The following is a 16,961-nucleotide window of genomic DNA, read 5'->3' on the forward strand; positions in this document are numbered from 1 at the left end:
ACTTCCACACACTCCAGGAACCTCCTAGACTGCTTCCTCTCCACTGTATTGTATTTCCAGCAGACAACTGGTAAGTTGAAGTCCCCCACAAGAACAAGGGTTAGAAATCATGAGACTTCTCCCAGCTGCTTATAGAATATTTCATCTGCCTCTTTATCCTGGTTGGGTGGTCTTTAAAAGACCATGATATCTTCCTTGTTGGTCTTTCCCCTGATTCTTACCCATAAACACTGAACCCTTTCACCATCATTGTCAAGCTCTAGACAGTCAAAACAGTCTCTGCATTGATGAGAACCCCCCTGAGCCTTCTCTTCTCTGGGCTAAACAGTCCCAGCTCTCTCAGCCTTTCCTCATAGGAGAGATGCTCCAGTCCCTTAATCATCTTTGTGGCTCTGTTTTGCACTGAGAGGTTCTGGTTTGTTATGATCCCAGTAAGAAAGGCACTTAGGCTCTGTAAGGTATCATTTAGAATGCTATTTATCTAACACTATAAGGAGAGAATACCATTCCTTTAGATGCTGGGAATCCTGAGTGGTGTAGCGTTGAACAGGACTCCAACCCACATGCAGCATGCAATGCAGACCCTGTCCATAGCCGAGATTATCCCCTTTTGTTCTTTCAAGCCATTATAGGATTTTCTTACAAGGAAACAACTCTATTTATAATTTCTACTGTCAAAGAGAAAGGATGTTCACATAGGAACTTCTTGCTGTGCTTGTAGATACAGGCAAAGCCACGCAAGTGGCATAATCACCGGTACCAACTGGGAGCTGCTTGCAGGATCATATGTTACAATGAGCTGGCTGAGTTTATCTTGCGGCCAACAGATTTGTGCAACATAACAGGCCAGAAGACTACGATGTATGTGCACCATAGTGCAGCATGGCACAGCATAACACAGGCCTGAGCCCAGAACTGGACACAGGACTCCAGGTGTGGCCTCATCAGTGCTGAGTAGAGGGGAAGGATCACCTCCCTCAACCTACCGGCAATACTTTGTCTGATGCAGTCCAGGATACCATTAGCCACCTTTGCCATGAGCTCACACTGCTGGCTCATGTTCAACTTGGTGTCCACCAGAAACACCAGGGCTTTTTGTGTAGAATTGCTTTCCAGCTGGGCAGCCCCCAGCATATACTGATTGTTCTTCCCCAGGTGCAGGACTTAACACTTCCTCTAGTTGAACTGCATGAGGTTCTTGTCAGCCCACTTTTCCAGCCCGTCAAGGTCCCTCTGGATGGCAACACAACCCTCTGGTGCATTAGCCACCATCATCTGTGAACTTTCTGAGGGTACACACTGCCCCATCATCCAGGTCATTAATGAAGGTGTTGAACAGGATCGGACCCAATATTGATCCCTGGGGTATACTGCTAGTTACTGGCCTCCAACTAGACTTCATGCCACTGATCACCACCCTCTGGGCCCAGCTGTTCAGCCAGCTGTCTGCACATCCAGCCCAAACTTTGACAGCTTCTCTAAGAGGATCTTCTGGAAGACAGTGTCGAAGTGGAGTCAAGGTAGACAATAGCCACTGCTCTCCCCTCATCTACCAGACCAGTCATTTATTCATAGAAGGTTATCAAGTTGGTCAAGCATGACTGACCTCCCCTTGGTGAACCCTTGCTGACAAATTCTGATGTCCTTCATGTGCCTAGAGATGGCTCCCAGGATTAGCTGATCCATCACCTTCCCAGGGACAGAGGTGGTGCCGATCAGCCTGTAGTTCCCTGGTCCTTCTTGCCCTTCTTGAAGACAGGAGGGACATTTGCTTTCCTCCAGTCCTCGGGCACCTCTCCCAATTGCTGTCATTGTTCAAAGATTACTGACAGTGGCCTTGCAATGACATCAGCCAACTCCTTGAGTACTCAAGGGTGCATCTCATCAGGGCCCATGGACTTATGTATGCTTAAATATTCCCTGACCTGATCCTCTTCCACCAAGGGTAAGTCTTCCTTGCTCCAGACTTTCCTCCTGCTCTCTGAAACCTGGGTTTCCTGAAGGCTGGTCTTGCTAGTAAAGACTGAGGCAAAGGCAGCATTCAGTACCTCAGCCTTTTCCATGTCCTGTGTTGCCAAGGTTTCTGCCCCATTCAGCAATGGGCCCATATTTTACCTAGCCTTTCTTTTGTCACCTATGTACTTACAGAAGCTATTCTTGTTGTTTTTGACATCCCTTGCCAGATTAAATTCCAGGTAGGCTTTGGCTTTCCTCACTGTATCTCTGCATGCCTGGAAAATATCTCTGTATCCCTTCCAGGTTACCTGTCAATGCCTCTACCCTCTGTATACTTTATTTTTTATTTGTGAGTTCTGCATGGAACTCCTTGTTCATCCACACAGGCCTCCCATCATTTTTCAATCATGGAATCATAGAATAGCTCAGGTTGGAAGTAGCCTTGAAAGATTATCTGGTCCAACAGATCGTGGGAAAGGGAGCATAGATGAGATTATCTAGCATCCTATCCAATTGTGTCTTGAAAACCTCCAGTGATGGGGACTTTACCACATCCCTGGGGAGCTTTTTCCAGTAATTGATTGTTCTCACTGTAAAAATTTCTTTCTTATATCGAGATGAAACCTCTCCTGGTATAACTTGTGCCTGTTGCCCCTTGTCTTCTCCATGTGTTTCCTTGTCAAGAGAGACCTTCCGACCTCTTTGTAGCTGTCCTTTAAGTACTGAAATACTGTGATGAGGTCCCCCCTGAGCCTACCCTTCTCCAGTGAGAAAAGACCTAACTCCTTCAGTCAATTTTTGCCTGACTTCTTGCTTGTTGGGATGGACTGCTCTTGAGCTTGGAGGAGGTGATCCTTGAACATTAATCAGTTTTCTTGGGCCCCTATTCCCTCTGGGGCCTTATTGCATGGGACTCTACCAAGCCAGTACCTGAAGAGGCCAAAGTCTGCTCTCCTGACATCCAGGGTTGTGATCTGGCTTTTTGCCCAGCTCCCTCCCCTCAGGATCCTGAACTCTACCATCTCATGATCACTGCCAAGGCTGCCTTTGACCTTCACATCTCCAACAAGCCCTTCCTTGTTTGAGTATGAGGTCCAGCAGAGCACCTCTTCTTGATCGTTCCTTTGTCACTTGGATCAGGAAGTTGTCATCAATGTTCTTCAGGTATCTTGTGGCTTGCTTATGCCCTGTTGTGTTGTCCCTCCAGAAGATACTGAAGTGGTTGGAGTCTCCCATGAAGACCAGGGCCTGCAAACATGAGGCAGCTCCTAGAAGCTCCTAGTTGTCTGTAGAGGGCCTCATTTGCTTGTTCTTCCTGATCAGCAACCGCTACAATGCCACCCTTACCCATCTTGTCTTTCATCCTTACCCATAATCTCTCAGCTGTCTTCTTATCCATCCCCAGGCAGAGATCCATGCATTCCAGTTGCTTTCTCATATAAAGAGCAACTCATCATCATCATCTTCCTGTTCTGTCTTTCCTAAAAATACTGTATCCATCCATTGCAACACTCCAGTCATGGGAGCTATCCCACCACGTCTCTGTGATCCCAACAAGATCATACCCTGCACCTGCATATAGAGCTCTAATTCCTCATGTTTATTCCCTATGCTATGTGCATTAGTGTACATGTACTTCAGAGAGGCATCCCAGCATGCTAATTTCCCAGAAAGAATCTGCTGGGGTTTTTTTGCCATAATGGTGCCTTGTAGGCACTTCCTTGCTTACATGCAAATGTTGGAGGTGACCCTGTTTAAGCTCTATTTTGTTGATTTTCCATTCCTTTTCAGTCATATCACTCCAGGCATTTTGCTCATCAGTCCTGTCTATCACTCCCTTACAGGGCTGCTGGTAACTCCCTCACCTGTTGTTCCTAGTTTAAAGCTCTCCTTATCAGGTCAGCCATCCTACTGGAAAAGATACCTTTTCCCCACTTGATGAGGTAGAGCCCATATCTCCCAAGCACATGTTCATCCTCAAACAGGATCCCATGGTCATAGAAACCAAAAGTCTGTTGCTTACACAAGCTCCACAACCAATTGTTGACATTCTGTATCAATGCCCTCCTCCTTACAGCCTTTCCCCTTACAGACAGGATTGAGGAGAATACCACCTGGGATTCCATGCCCCTGACTATCACCCCCAAAGCTCAATAGTCACTTTTGATACTGTCCTAGTTGCCCCTGGCACTGTCATTGGTGCCCACACATAAGAAGAGCAGGGGGTAACAGTCAGAGGGTTGGACAAGCTTCAGCATTCTCTCCACAACATCCTGAATCCAGACCCCCAACAAGCAACAAACTTCTCTTAGACAATAGGTCAGGTCATCATATCAGTGCCTCCATCTCCTACAGCAGGGAGTTGCTCATTACTGTCACTCACCATTTTCTCCTGGTGGTCTTGCATGGTTTAGGGTCAGTTGGTCTAGATACTTTGCTTGAAAGCACATCCAGCTCCTCCTCAGCTTTGAGGACAGTGAACCTATTTTGTAGTTTTAAGACCTTAGGTGGAGCAGGAGCCTTCTACTGGAAGTCACCAGCTTCCATTCTTCACCTTCCCCAGAGGTTGCACTTACCATTCTGCTAGGGACAGATTGCTTGTGTCTCCATCACACCTGAGGTCTGGGGCTCTTGAAGCTGTTGCATCTCTGAGAAGATACTGTCTATCTCTCCGTCATCCTCGCTGATGCTGTGCAGCCTGTTGACTTCCTCCTGTAACTTCTTCAGGATGGAGTTCTATTAGTGAGAAAATATTTATATATATATACACACATATGCACAATGTGGAACTGTGGTGTGTTGACCTTGGGTGACTCTCAGACCCCCACCCAGTCACTCTCTTACTCTTCCTCCTCAAACAAGACAGGGGGAGAAAATATGATGAAAATGCTTGTGAGTCGAGATAAAGTCAGAGTGATCACTTGCCAATTACTGTCACAGGCAAAACAGATTCAACTTGAGGAAGATTAATTTTTTTCCAATTAAGAATAGAGTAGGATGGTGAGTAACAAAGACAAAAACTAAAACACCTTCACCTGACCCCACCTTTTTTTGTAGGCTCAACTTCACTCCTTCATTCCTGATTCTTCTATCTCCCCTCTCTGCCTCCCAAGCAGTGCAAAAGTAATGGGGTTAGTGTCAGTTCATAACAGTTCCTCTCTGCTGCTCCTTCCTCCTTACACTTTTCCCCTGCTCCAGCATAGGTCCTCTCCACAGGCTGCAGTCCTTCAAGAAAAAATCTGCTCCAGTGTACATTCTGCATGGGCCACAGTTCCTTCAGGAAATAATAATTTACTCCAGTGTGGGGTCATCCATGAACTGCAGTGTGAATATCTGCTCTGGCATGATCTTCCATGGTCTGCAAGGGAATATCTGCTTCAGTGCCCGGGGTACTTACTACTGCTACTTTTTCTATGACCCTGGTGTTTACAGAGTTGTTTTTTTCCTCACGCCTCACTGCCTGTCCAGCATTCTTGCCCTTTCTTAAATATGCTTTCACAGAGGCACCACCAGCCTCTCTAAGTGGCTCAGCTTTGGTCAGCAGCGGGTAAGTTGCAGAGCTGGCTGGAACCATCTGTGTCCAGCACAGTGCAGCCTCTTATCGCTTCTCACAGAAGCCACCCCTGTAGCCTGCCCTGGCTACCAAAACCTTGCCACTTTACACCCAATACACGATCCTTCCAGCAGCTGGATTCAGACACTCAGTATGCCCAGTAGCTCCCCCTGGAACCCATTGTCCCCAGTTACTGCCACCTGGATATATGAGTCCCTGAGGCCACAGTCCTACTCCAGTTGTTGGTACAGACCATCTTGCGCACATATGCATGCATGCATGCACACACAGACCTGGCTGGAGCTCCCCTGATTCCCTGGTAGTCAACCTCCCTTATGGTCTCACCCTTAGAGACACACATCCCCCCAGCAGGTTTCATCCATAGAGACACACAACACCACCCCACCCCCTCTCCCATCACCCCAGCATCTGGCTGGAACTCCCCTGGTCCTTCTAATAGCCAGCTCCTCCCATGGTCTTACCTTTAGACATACCCCCCCTGCCTGACTCTCAGGCCACTTCACCTACTCACAGGCTAGTCCAGCTTGATCTTTGCTAATATTCACACACTCACTCCCACACCACAGTTGTTCCAGTTACTGGCACCATGACCTCTGGCTCATGGTCCCACTCCAGTGGGACTTGGTCTCTCCAGTTGCTGGCAACACACACACACAAAGAAGCCCTCTGAGCCATGGTTTGACTCCAGTTGCTGGCACTCACACTCCCATACACATGTACATCAAACAGAGATTTGCTCACCCAGGAAAAGAGTTAGAAAGGAATTTAATAAGATAGGACAAACTGTGGTGATCAGGTGCAGGGCATAGCCAGATAAGTTTACTAACCAGCAAACTATTTGCACACAACCAACCCTTATTATCCCCTTACCCCTCCATTTTCCCACACTTGTTCCTCCCCAAATCACCTAGATCCCTCCTTTTCCCAGCCTTTGGTTCCTTCCCTAAACATCCCATAATGAGTCCTGTGCAACCCCAAAATATTCTTCCCCTGCATCCTATAATGTGTCCCATACCACAAGGCAGCAACACCCCTCGGTCCAAAACATGTTCCAGCATTGACTCAGGTTGATGGGTTTCACACCTGGACACTGGGGCTGAGGTTTTCCTCTGACAACTCTTGGAGGGGCCTGTCAGGGTGTCCCTTCCTCTGAGTCCTTAATTTGGGTTCCTGCCTGCCATTGCAAGCAGCCCAGCTGATTGTAAAGGATGCACATATATATTACCCAGAGGGCAGGTGTTGAGCAGCATGGTGACCACGTGGCAAAAAGCCATGTCCTCTGCTTCTCCTGAGCTTCTAGCACCTGGTAGAAGTGCAACCAATGCAGCCACACAGACAGAGCTCCTGTCAAAGCATGCAACCACACAGGCTTCAGACTGTGGGATGTGTGTGAGGATATTCCTGGAGATGGAGGGTGATAGTGAGCACACCTGTGGGAGGTGTGACCAGGTAGATGAATTGCTGGTGGCCCAGTTTCAGGAGAAGGTGGGCTGACTGAGGAGTCTGAGAAGGAGATTGACCAATGGAGCTGTGCTCTGCCATCTCTGGTACACAGAAACCAACTCAGCATGGCCACTATGGAGGTAGATTCAGGATCTGTTCTGTACCAGGAGGAAGGCAGAATTTTAAGGGATAGGGTGTGGTGGAAGCAGGTTACTGCACGGAGCTGTAAGAGGAACCCCTCCTTACCCTCTCAGCTATCTTTACAGAATAGGTATGAGGCCCTGGGTATGGTAGACAAAGCACATAATGAGAGAGGAGGAACCTATGCAAGCACTCTTGCCAAGGTCAGATCAACCAACTCCTCACAACAAGACCTGCATTAAGACCAGAGCTGAGAAGAAACAAGCGAATGGAAGCACCAATTTTCAGACTGGACCCTCTTTTCAGGGAAGTTTGCTGCCTCCCTGGGACCTGAATCAGGGATGTCACCAGACAACTGAAGAACTTAGTACAGCCTTCAGACTATTACCCACTCTGGCTTTTTCACGTAGGAACCAATAATGTTTCAACAAAATGCCCAAGGTCGATGAAAAGAGATTTCAGGGTTCTGGGAAGAATGCTAAAAGATTCAGGAGCACAAGTAGCGTTTTCCTTGATTCTCCTAGTAATGGGGAGACACTTTGGAAGAAACAGACAAACCCAAGATAACAATACTTGTGACTTTCCATTTGTGGACAGTGAAAATGTAAGGGACAAGTTGTATCAGCTGAATGTTCATAAGTCCATGGGGCCTAATAGGATGGATCCTAGAGTACTGAAGGAGATAGCAGATGTTACAGAAGGACTCCTCTTGATCATCTATCAAAGGTCTTGGAAGTCTGGAGAGGTCCCTGCTGGCTGGAAGCTAGCAAATGTTATTCCAGTTTACAAGAAAAGTGTGAGGGAAGACCCAGGAAACTGCAGGCCTGTTGGTCTAACCTCAGTTCCTGGAAAAATTATGCAGAAAATTATACTGGGTGCTATTGAAAGGCATTTAAAGAACAATGCAATCATCAGGCACAGTCAACATGGATTCACAAAGGGAAAGTCCTGTTAAACTACTTTGATAGCCTTCTGTTGTGGTTTAACCCCAGCCAGGAACCAAGCACCACGCAGCTGCTTGCTCACTCCCCCTCACCCAGAGGGATGGGGAGGAGGATCGGAAAGGAATGTAAAACTCAAGGGTTGAGATAAGAACAATTTAATAGGTAAAGCTAAAGGCATGCATGCAAGCAAAGCAAAACAAGGAATTCATTCACTACTTTCCATCGGCAGGCAGGTGTTCAGCCATCTCCAGAAAAGCAGAGCTCCATCACGCATAACGGTTACTTGGGAAGACAAACGCCATAATGCCAAATTTCCCACCCTTCCTTCTTCTTCCCCCAGCTTATATACTCAGCATGATGTCATATGGTATGGAATACCTCTTTGGCTAGCTTGAGTCACCTGTCCTGTCTGTGTCCCCTCCCAATTTCCTGTGCCCCTCCAGCCCTCTTGCTGGCAGGGCCCAAGAAACCGAAAAGTCCTTGACTTAGTGTAAACATTACCCAGCAACAACTAAAAATATCAGTGTGCTATCAACATTGTTTTCACATCAAATCCAAAATACAGCACTGAACCAGCCACTAAGAAGAAAATTAACTCTATCCCAGCTAAACCCAGGACACCTTGTACTTTAAGGTCACCTGCTTAGTGGATGAAGGAAAGGCAGTGGATGTAGTTCTTCTGGATTTCAGTGAGGCTTTTGATACTGCCCTTCACAGCATCCTTCTGGACGAGTTTTCCAACTGTGGGATGAGCATGTGCTGGGTGAAGAACTGGCTGAACAGCAGGGCTCAAAGGGTTGTAGTGAATGGGGCTACATCTGGCTGGTGACTGGTCACCAGCGGTGTTCCTCAAGGCTTAATTCTAGGGCCAGTTATGTTTAATATCTTTATCAACTATCTGGATGCAGGAGTTGAATGCAGCATTAGCAAGTTTGCTGATGATACTGAACTGGGGGATGCTGTTGATTCTCTTGAGGGACAAGAGGCCTTGCAGAGGGATGTAGATAGATCGGAGCATTGGGCTATGATTAATGGAGTGAAATTTAACAAGAACAAATGCCTGATTCTGCACTTGGGACAGAGTAATGCTGGGCACAAGTACAAGTTGGGAGAGGAATGGCTGGAGAGTGACCCTGCAGAAAGGGATGCGGAGGTGCTGGTTGACAGGAGGCTCAATATGACTCAGCAGTGTGCCCTGGCAGCCAAGAGGGGAAACCATATCATGGCATGCATTAAACACAGCATAACCAGCCGGTCAAAAGAGGCAATTATCCCACTGTATTTAGCAATGATGAAGCCTCACCTTGAGTACTGTGTGCAGTTCTGGGACTCTCCATTTAAAAAGGATGTTAGGGTACTTGAATGTGTCCAGAGGAAGGCAGCAAAGCTGGTGAAAGGGCTGGAAGGCATGTCCTGTGCAGAGTGGCTAAGAGCTCTGGGTTTGTCTAGTTTGGAAAAAAGGAGGCTGAGGGGTGACCTCATTGCTCTCTACAGCTTCCTGGGGAGGGGAAGTGGAGAGGGAGGAGCTCATCTCTTCTCCCTGGTATCCAGTGACAGGATGTTTGGGAATGGTTCAAAACTGCATCAGGGGAAGTTCAGACTTGACATTAGGAAACATTTCTTTACCGAGAGGGTGGTCAAACACTGGAACAGGCTTCCTAGAGAGGTGGTTGATGCCCCATGCCTGTCACTGGCATTTGGACGATGCCCTTAATAACATGCTGTAACTTTTAGTCAGCCCTGATGTGGTCAGGCAGTTGGACTAGATGATTTTTATAGGATCTTTCCAAATTAACTATTCAGTTTGATTTGATTCAGTTGTGGCCCTTTTCTCCTCTGGGCTTGTGGAGATGCACTGGTTATGGGCTGCTGGCTCCTTTTATGGGCCTGGGAGTAGCCATGGCATGGTATTATTCAGTTCCCCCACCTGTCATTTTCTGTTTATGCTTGTTTGTGCATGTGCAGATTAGATTTTATCACATAACCTATCACACACTACTTGCCTGTTGTTAAGTGTTGCTTTTTAAAAAAAACATAAACCAATAATGAGACATAGCGTTGAGCTGAGAGCATTCAATTTTTCACGTTAGACTGCAATATCTAACAGTTATTTTATATGAACTTCATTTGAAGCTTCATTAGAGGTGTTTATACACTTTTCCCAAGGGTTTCTCATACAAATGTCTTCATGTACCTCAAGACTCAGATCAATTTCAAGTGCAACATCAAGGCAAACTTTCAGTGTTTGTTCCTCTTTTGCAGTAGAGAACCACCTGACGACTTCAGTTACTGAAAATAAATTTCACTCTGCTTCTAGCAACCGATAAGGACTTTTCAAATATTATTTAATGTAGATTAGGTTTTTTTCAGCAATTATGCTAGCATCTTGAAACAGGGCAGACAAAATACATTATAGACACTTGTCTGATACTTCTGTGCTTTGCACTTCAGGTAGTCATTCAATTAAGTTTTCATTCCTTTATAATGGGTTATAAACTTTGTTCAGTTTATGTACTGAATTACGACCAGTTATTTTAAATTTAGGTTATGTCTAATCTGAAGTCTCAGTCTACAAGAGGGAGAAATTTAGTCATTAATTTTAGTAATTTCCCTGCATTAATTGCAAAAGAAACAAATGGAAGTCAAATAGAAAGTGACAGATTTAATGAATTAACATCCTTCAGATTCCATTTGTACTAAGCATTATGACATTTTAAAGTTTACTCCATAGACTTTCTGATACCAAACACCATTTTGTAGAGGACAGATAGATAGGGGAAGGTAGAAGTAGAGGAGTGTACATTTGAGTTTTTACTCCTTGCTCTGCATTTCAAAAACAATCCACCCAACTACTCTTATTACAACAGGTTGAAGCACAGTTTAAGTAGAAAACAAGCAAGCTGTTTTCTTTTTAAAAGTATGAAAGTGTTTAAAAATCAGAGGAAATAGAGAAAAGTGAAGTGAGCATCACTGTGCTTTTGAACCTTTGGTCTCCTTGTGACTTACACAACTAATTCTGTTCACAAATCTTAGGATGGTGCATTTTTAAGCATCTAAACTTCTAAAAAGGTCTGGCATTTTGTGAAATTCAATTAGAGCTTGACATTTTAAATGGTACTCAAAATATCAATGTTACATTTCTGCTCAATAAATTTAGCACCAGTAAGGAGTCTGTCATGCATCTGCAAGTAAAATTATTTCACAAGACTAGATCTTGTTAGAATACTCATATCTTCTATTTGTGAAATGCAAAAGCATTTCATAATCCTTTTAAAATTGCACTGCATGTTATGATATCTGTAAGATCTCTCTAAATCTTTTTTACATCCTTCTACTTTCAGACTCAAAACATGATGTATGATATGATTTCTGACTTAAATGAAAGAATTGAAGATTTTGAGAAGAGAATTGTTACTCTGGAAACTAAACTGGAAAATTTAATTGGTAGCATTCAAGCTCTCCCTGGACTGATTAGCCAGACAATCTGCCAACAACAGAGGGAACTCCTTGAGGCTCAGATACAAAATTATAAACATGTTGCCTACAGTGCTGAACGATCATGGTCTTTGTCAAGAAGAAGGAGATCCTCCTCCACAGCACCACCAACTTCGTCAGAGAGTAGCTAGAAGAGAATAAGTTAATTACAAAAAAACATACCACTTTTTGCTATCATATGGTTAATATTTTAGCTTTTATTGTAAAGCCTATGGTTCTAACCAGTGTTATCTGGATTCTGGTGTTGGAATCCTGGAAACCTGGGCACAACATTTAAGGCCAAAATGAGTGAAAACTATTGTTTCCCCCCCTCAGATGCACAGTGAATGCACTTATTATTGCTACATTAGATTGTTCCTCCTGTAATTCCACTAACTCTTTATTCATGCACTTCAAACAAACTTTATTACTACAGTATATAATAGTAATAAAAAGGTGAATTTCTGCACATATTTGCTTGCTTACTTGGACTTTAACAGTTAAAAAAAAGCCCATGATCAAAAGACTTAGTTCTAAAACCTTAAGAAACAAAATTCAAGTGTAATTATCCTCCCAGTATGAAAGCTCATTCTCTAAACTTTGCACTGGCTGGGGAAAAAATAAAAATCAAAACAAAAATAAAAAAATCAATGCTCATCTAACACTGTGCTGTGCATGTATAATCATTTTAAAAGGTCACTGACAGCTTCAATTTCTGAAATGATTAATTGAAAATATAAGTTACCCTAGAGATCAGAAAGACAGTAATGTAGAAAGTCAGAGCAGAGATGTACTAGGCAAGACAGAAGAGCTGTTCTTCCAAACACAAAAAATTCCACAAATAAAATACATTACCTTTCATAATCTGAAAATTGGCAAACATTTTAGGCCTATTTATAATAAAGGGTTTGCCTTTTTGGTATAAAGTATATAACTGATGAACATAAGCTAACTGATGAACATAAGTTATATCCATAGGCATTGCTTGGTTATAAAAAGCTTGAGAGTTTCTCCAATACCTTTTCTGTCCTTGGGAAAGATAAAGACTCCAGAGTATTTCCCTCCCCTAAATGAGCAACATGGTCGCATGCATTGGGAGTGTTTTTAATAGGTGGTGGTATTTTCTGACTGGAAATAATAAGCCCTATGCACAGTATTTGCAGTTGTGATTTTGTTTTTATGAAGTTCATCTTTTTTGAGTTACCAAAGGAAAAGATGGATAAAGTACTACTGATGTGCTAGGTCAGTCCTTGTTGACGGCGAGGGAAGTCAAGCGGGCAAACTCAATATGAGTGATAGAGCAAGCTTTGATTTATTACGGGGCAATTATGTCTTATATACAGTTCCAGTTAATTATGCCTACTAGTCATCTGCTGATTGGTTAAGCTCTAAAGGGTTACATTTTCATACGTCCTCCTACTTGCGGTTTCTGCGGATAGCTAGCTACATATTTTTTTTTCTCTCTTGTCTACGCAAATTCCTCAAAGTTATTTACAACATTAGGCACAAGGTCAGTGTGTTTTTCTCAGCTTCCTTATCAGCATGCCTCAGCATAGCTGCAAGGCCTGCTTCAGCTAACTTACGCTAACTTTGTTTCACAAAGATCTTCAAGGGAGTAATGGCCGTGATCACATAGCCATTCTGCAACATTTCCCCCTTTTTCTCTTTGCGCAAGCAAAACTTGTGCAGTTACACGCTCGAGTAATTTTTGAATACAAGAGAGAGCACAGCTTAAACATACGAGTGCAATGATAACAATTATTACTATAAGCAACACACTTTCAAACAGCCCTTTCAAAATACCAGAAGACCGCCCTAATAATAGAGCACCATAACTTTGTCCATTAATTATCAGAGGTCCTCGGACACGAGTTGCGATGTTTTGTGGTCGGTTGTCAATTAATGTTGTATCTACTGCTGTTGCCAGGTCCAGGCCGAGGCTCCCTCGGGTGGCGGGTTGTAACATGGTATCTGCCGATAAGAGTTGGTCATGTCTCCTGGAGGGGGTGTCGTGAAGGTGACAGGTGTCGCGATTGGGGTCGACGCGCTGCGGCTCCTCGCGCTCGGTTTCTCGTTTCCCGTCTGCCGACAGACGTTGGTGCTGTGGGTCCCTCGCTGACTATTTTGGCACCACACTTGACGTTATCGACATCGGTCACGGGTATGTCCTGGCTTCCCGCATCGATAGCAGAGGAAGTCTCGGCGCTTGGTGGTCGCTGGCTTCCGGGGCGCGGTAGCCCCAGGGGGGCGCAGAGGCGCAAGCGCTGCAAAAGCCTGACTTTGGGCTTGCACTAAATCTCTCCCTACTGCTTGGATTGCTTCCACTAGCAAGGCTTGCTGACCTACTGGCACCCAACTCATTCGCTCTAGCATTGTTTCTACAGAAGAATCTAAGGGCAGGGTTACTAAAATTCCTTTGGTGTAACTGTTACTATTCTCCAGAATACATTGGCGCAATAACGGCCCTTTCATAAAGTTAGGTATAGCTGGTGGGCTCACTGTGGAGGCCTGACTCATTCACTGTACTACGTAACTGACTTAATATTTTCCAATCAAAGGCCTCCCAGGTTCCTTGTCTTTGGTTAGCGGCATTCATCCGATACGTTACAGGGAAAGCTTGTGGGGGGTTGACTTGCTCAGCAATATCAAATATTCCCTGAGCAGCCGCTTCTTGTGCTATTTTTTGCCAATTAATGCGCGTAGAACACAACAGTTTGTTTACTGTATTTTTTTAATTAATTAATTAATTAATTAATTAATTAATTAATTAATTTATTTATTAGAATTTTGTATTGACTGCCCACTGCTATTTTCTTCCTCAGCAGCACTTTCGTCTGATGTGTCTCTGCCCTCTGGCCCCCTCAAGGCTACTGCGCCGGGGGAGGGGGGCCCCCCCGAGGCTACTGCGCCGGAGGGGGGGGGGGCGGAGGACACGAAGGGTCTGGAGGTGGTGCAGTGGGCTCTATAGGTGGTACAGAGGGCACTGTTTGTGATAAAGGGGGTATTGGAATGTGATTTTCACATGGCATAATTTTTTTGCATTAGGATCTGCACTTGCAAGTCAGCTTGTTGCTGCCGCAGCAAGGCGTTTTTCTGCTTGATATCTTTTTATACAATTAGTTACTTCATGCCATGATTTTATTAATTTTTTTTTAATTTTTTTTTTTCTGCCTTATCGTCATCTATAACTAAGTCCCACAAGCAGTCTCCAAACGCACGCCACTCCTCTACTTCAAACATTTTTTCGGGGTCTGTAAAAAACCCTTTCACTTTTCCCATAGTAATTAACCTGTCCAGATCTTTTAAAGGGCCTACTCCCCGCTTTTCTAAAAAGCATCTTAATAATTCAAAGGCTACCGGCTACCTCTCTTTCCATGATGCGCGCACTCTGTAGTCTCGCCCCCCTTCTTGTCAGGCGAGGTTGGATTTCCGCGACCTCCCTGTTGTCTGGTCTGGAGCAGCGATTTCGCTAGGTATCCTCCTTCTCGGCTGGCAGACCCCGCCTTATTGCCGAAGGTCCAAGTGGGGAGACGGCGAACAATATCTTCGGAGCCAGTCCCCCGCTTCCCGGACGCTGCAACCGGGGCCTCAACGAGCACGCTGTCCACCAAAGGAGGAGTGGGGGTCCTCTCTTCATGGGAACATAATGAAGGCGTCAGTCCCTGTTCAGGCGCCACTTGTTGACGGCGAGGGAAGTCAAGCGGGCAAACTCAATATGAGTGATAGAGCAAGCTTTGATTTATTACGGGGCAATTATGTCTTATATACAGTTCCAGTTAATTATGCCTACTAGTCATCTGCTGATTGGTTAAGCTCTAAAGGGTTACATTTTCATACGTCCTCCTACTTGCGGTTTCGGTTAGCTAGCTACATATTTTTTTTTCTCTCTTGTCTACGCGAATTCCTCAAAGTTATTTACAACATTAGGCACAAGGTCAGTGTGTTTTTCTCAGCTTCCTTCTCAGCATGCCTCAGCATAGCTGCAAGGCCTGCTTCAGCTAACTTACACTAACTTTGTTTCACAAAGATCTTTAAGGGAGTCATGGCCGTGATCACACAGCCATTCTGCAACAAGTCCTCAGCCAGATGAGATTTTTGAAAGGCCATGAAACCATCTCATTTACACTATTGGCAGGACAGGATTAGATGCATTGATTAATAATATGGGATTTAATAGTTAAGTATCAGGATTTTTTTCTTGAAGATCTTAATTTTTACATTATCCCAATTTTCATGTATAATTTCAAATATTTTTCCTGTTACTGAATGTGAAATACCCTTTCTTTACCTTAAATGCATTGATTTTTGTCTTGCCAGCATGAAATAGCTCTTTTCTCACTTATGAAAGCATAATCTTTTTTAGATTTGTAAATTTTGGGTTTTTTTTATTTTTCCTCCTCTAGATTGTATAGCTTTTTTTAAAGAACTATGGTAACATATTGAAAATTCTTGCCAGTCTGTGACAATTAACTCTGAGTTAAGATCTGACTACAAGTACTGAGCTGGCTTATCCTGCTGTGAAAGAGCATCTTTCACCTCTCAGTTCTCTGTTACACAGTAGGACCCAGGAGCCTGAACATAATAAATTTTTTTCCATAGCTTTATGCAAGCAGGGGTGTTAGATGTAATGGGACTATTCACATCAACAGGATTTTATAATGGTCTGCCATATTTGTATTCCTTTTTTTTTCTAATGCAAACAACAACTGATGACACCATTGAATACTCTGGTTCAATTTCTTAATTTACTCTAAAGTTCACTACAGATATTTTATCTGCATAATTGTGATAATTCTTTCCTTCTAATACCTAGTTTTGAAAAGTACTTCTACATGTGAATCCAGTCCAAGTAAAGATGGATATAAACTTCTATTGAGGAAAGCACAAAGTACTACGGGTTTAATTTTCTTATTCCTGACACAAAATTTCTTTTCATCTTTCCTTGTTTGTATCTTGTACCACAAAATCCTTTACTGAATTTTTATTTCCAAAACATAAGCTTCTTCACGGTGTCAGTATATTAGGTCACCAAAAGGAGAAAGTAGCATTATGGCAGATCTCCAAAACTGCTTCTGTACTGATTATAGATTTTTCTTTGAATGATTGTTTACAAATAACAAGGTATCTCTCACAAGAAGCACATGGCATATTTACTGTATTACAAATTGAAAAGCCTCATGCATATATCAGTTTAGTCTCACTGGAAAATTCAGCTTTTACTTGCTCGTGAACTCCTTTTCACTGCATTCCAGATACTGATTCCTTTTATCAGTTACTTTGGACTCTTGTTACTTATCCCTGTATTTTTAATGACTCTTAGCAAAGGTATCATGCCTGTAAAGACTTAAACATAATATCACAAACAGGCCCATTCACCATGCTTAAAACTAAGTACATTAAATAGTATTTTTAAGTTATATTTAAGTCTT

General features: G+C 43.8%; 1 protein-coding gene across 1 annotated transcript in view; it reads left to right on the top strand.

Annotated features, from left to right (window-relative positions):
• Positions 1-12,632, top strand: part of LOC130141987 (small conductance calcium-activated potassium channel protein 2-like) — a 51,363-nt gene extending 38,731 nt beyond the window's left edge. Inside the window, exon 5 of the mRNA XM_056323388.1 lies at positions 11,400-12,632. Within this exon, the coding sequence (XP_056179363.1) occupies positions 11,400-11,684 (285 nt within the window). The 3' untranslated portion in view covers positions 11,685-12,632. The remainder of the gene's footprint in view (positions 1-11,399) is intronic.
• The last annotated feature ends 4,329 nt before the right edge of the window (positions 12,633-16,961 follow it).

Source organism: Falco biarmicus, chromosome W (genome assembly GCF_023638135.1).
Source record: "Falco biarmicus isolate bFalBia1 chromosome W, bFalBia1.pri, whole genome shotgun sequence".
NCBI lineage: Eukaryota > Metazoa > Chordata > Aves > Falconiformes > Falconidae > Falco > Falco biarmicus.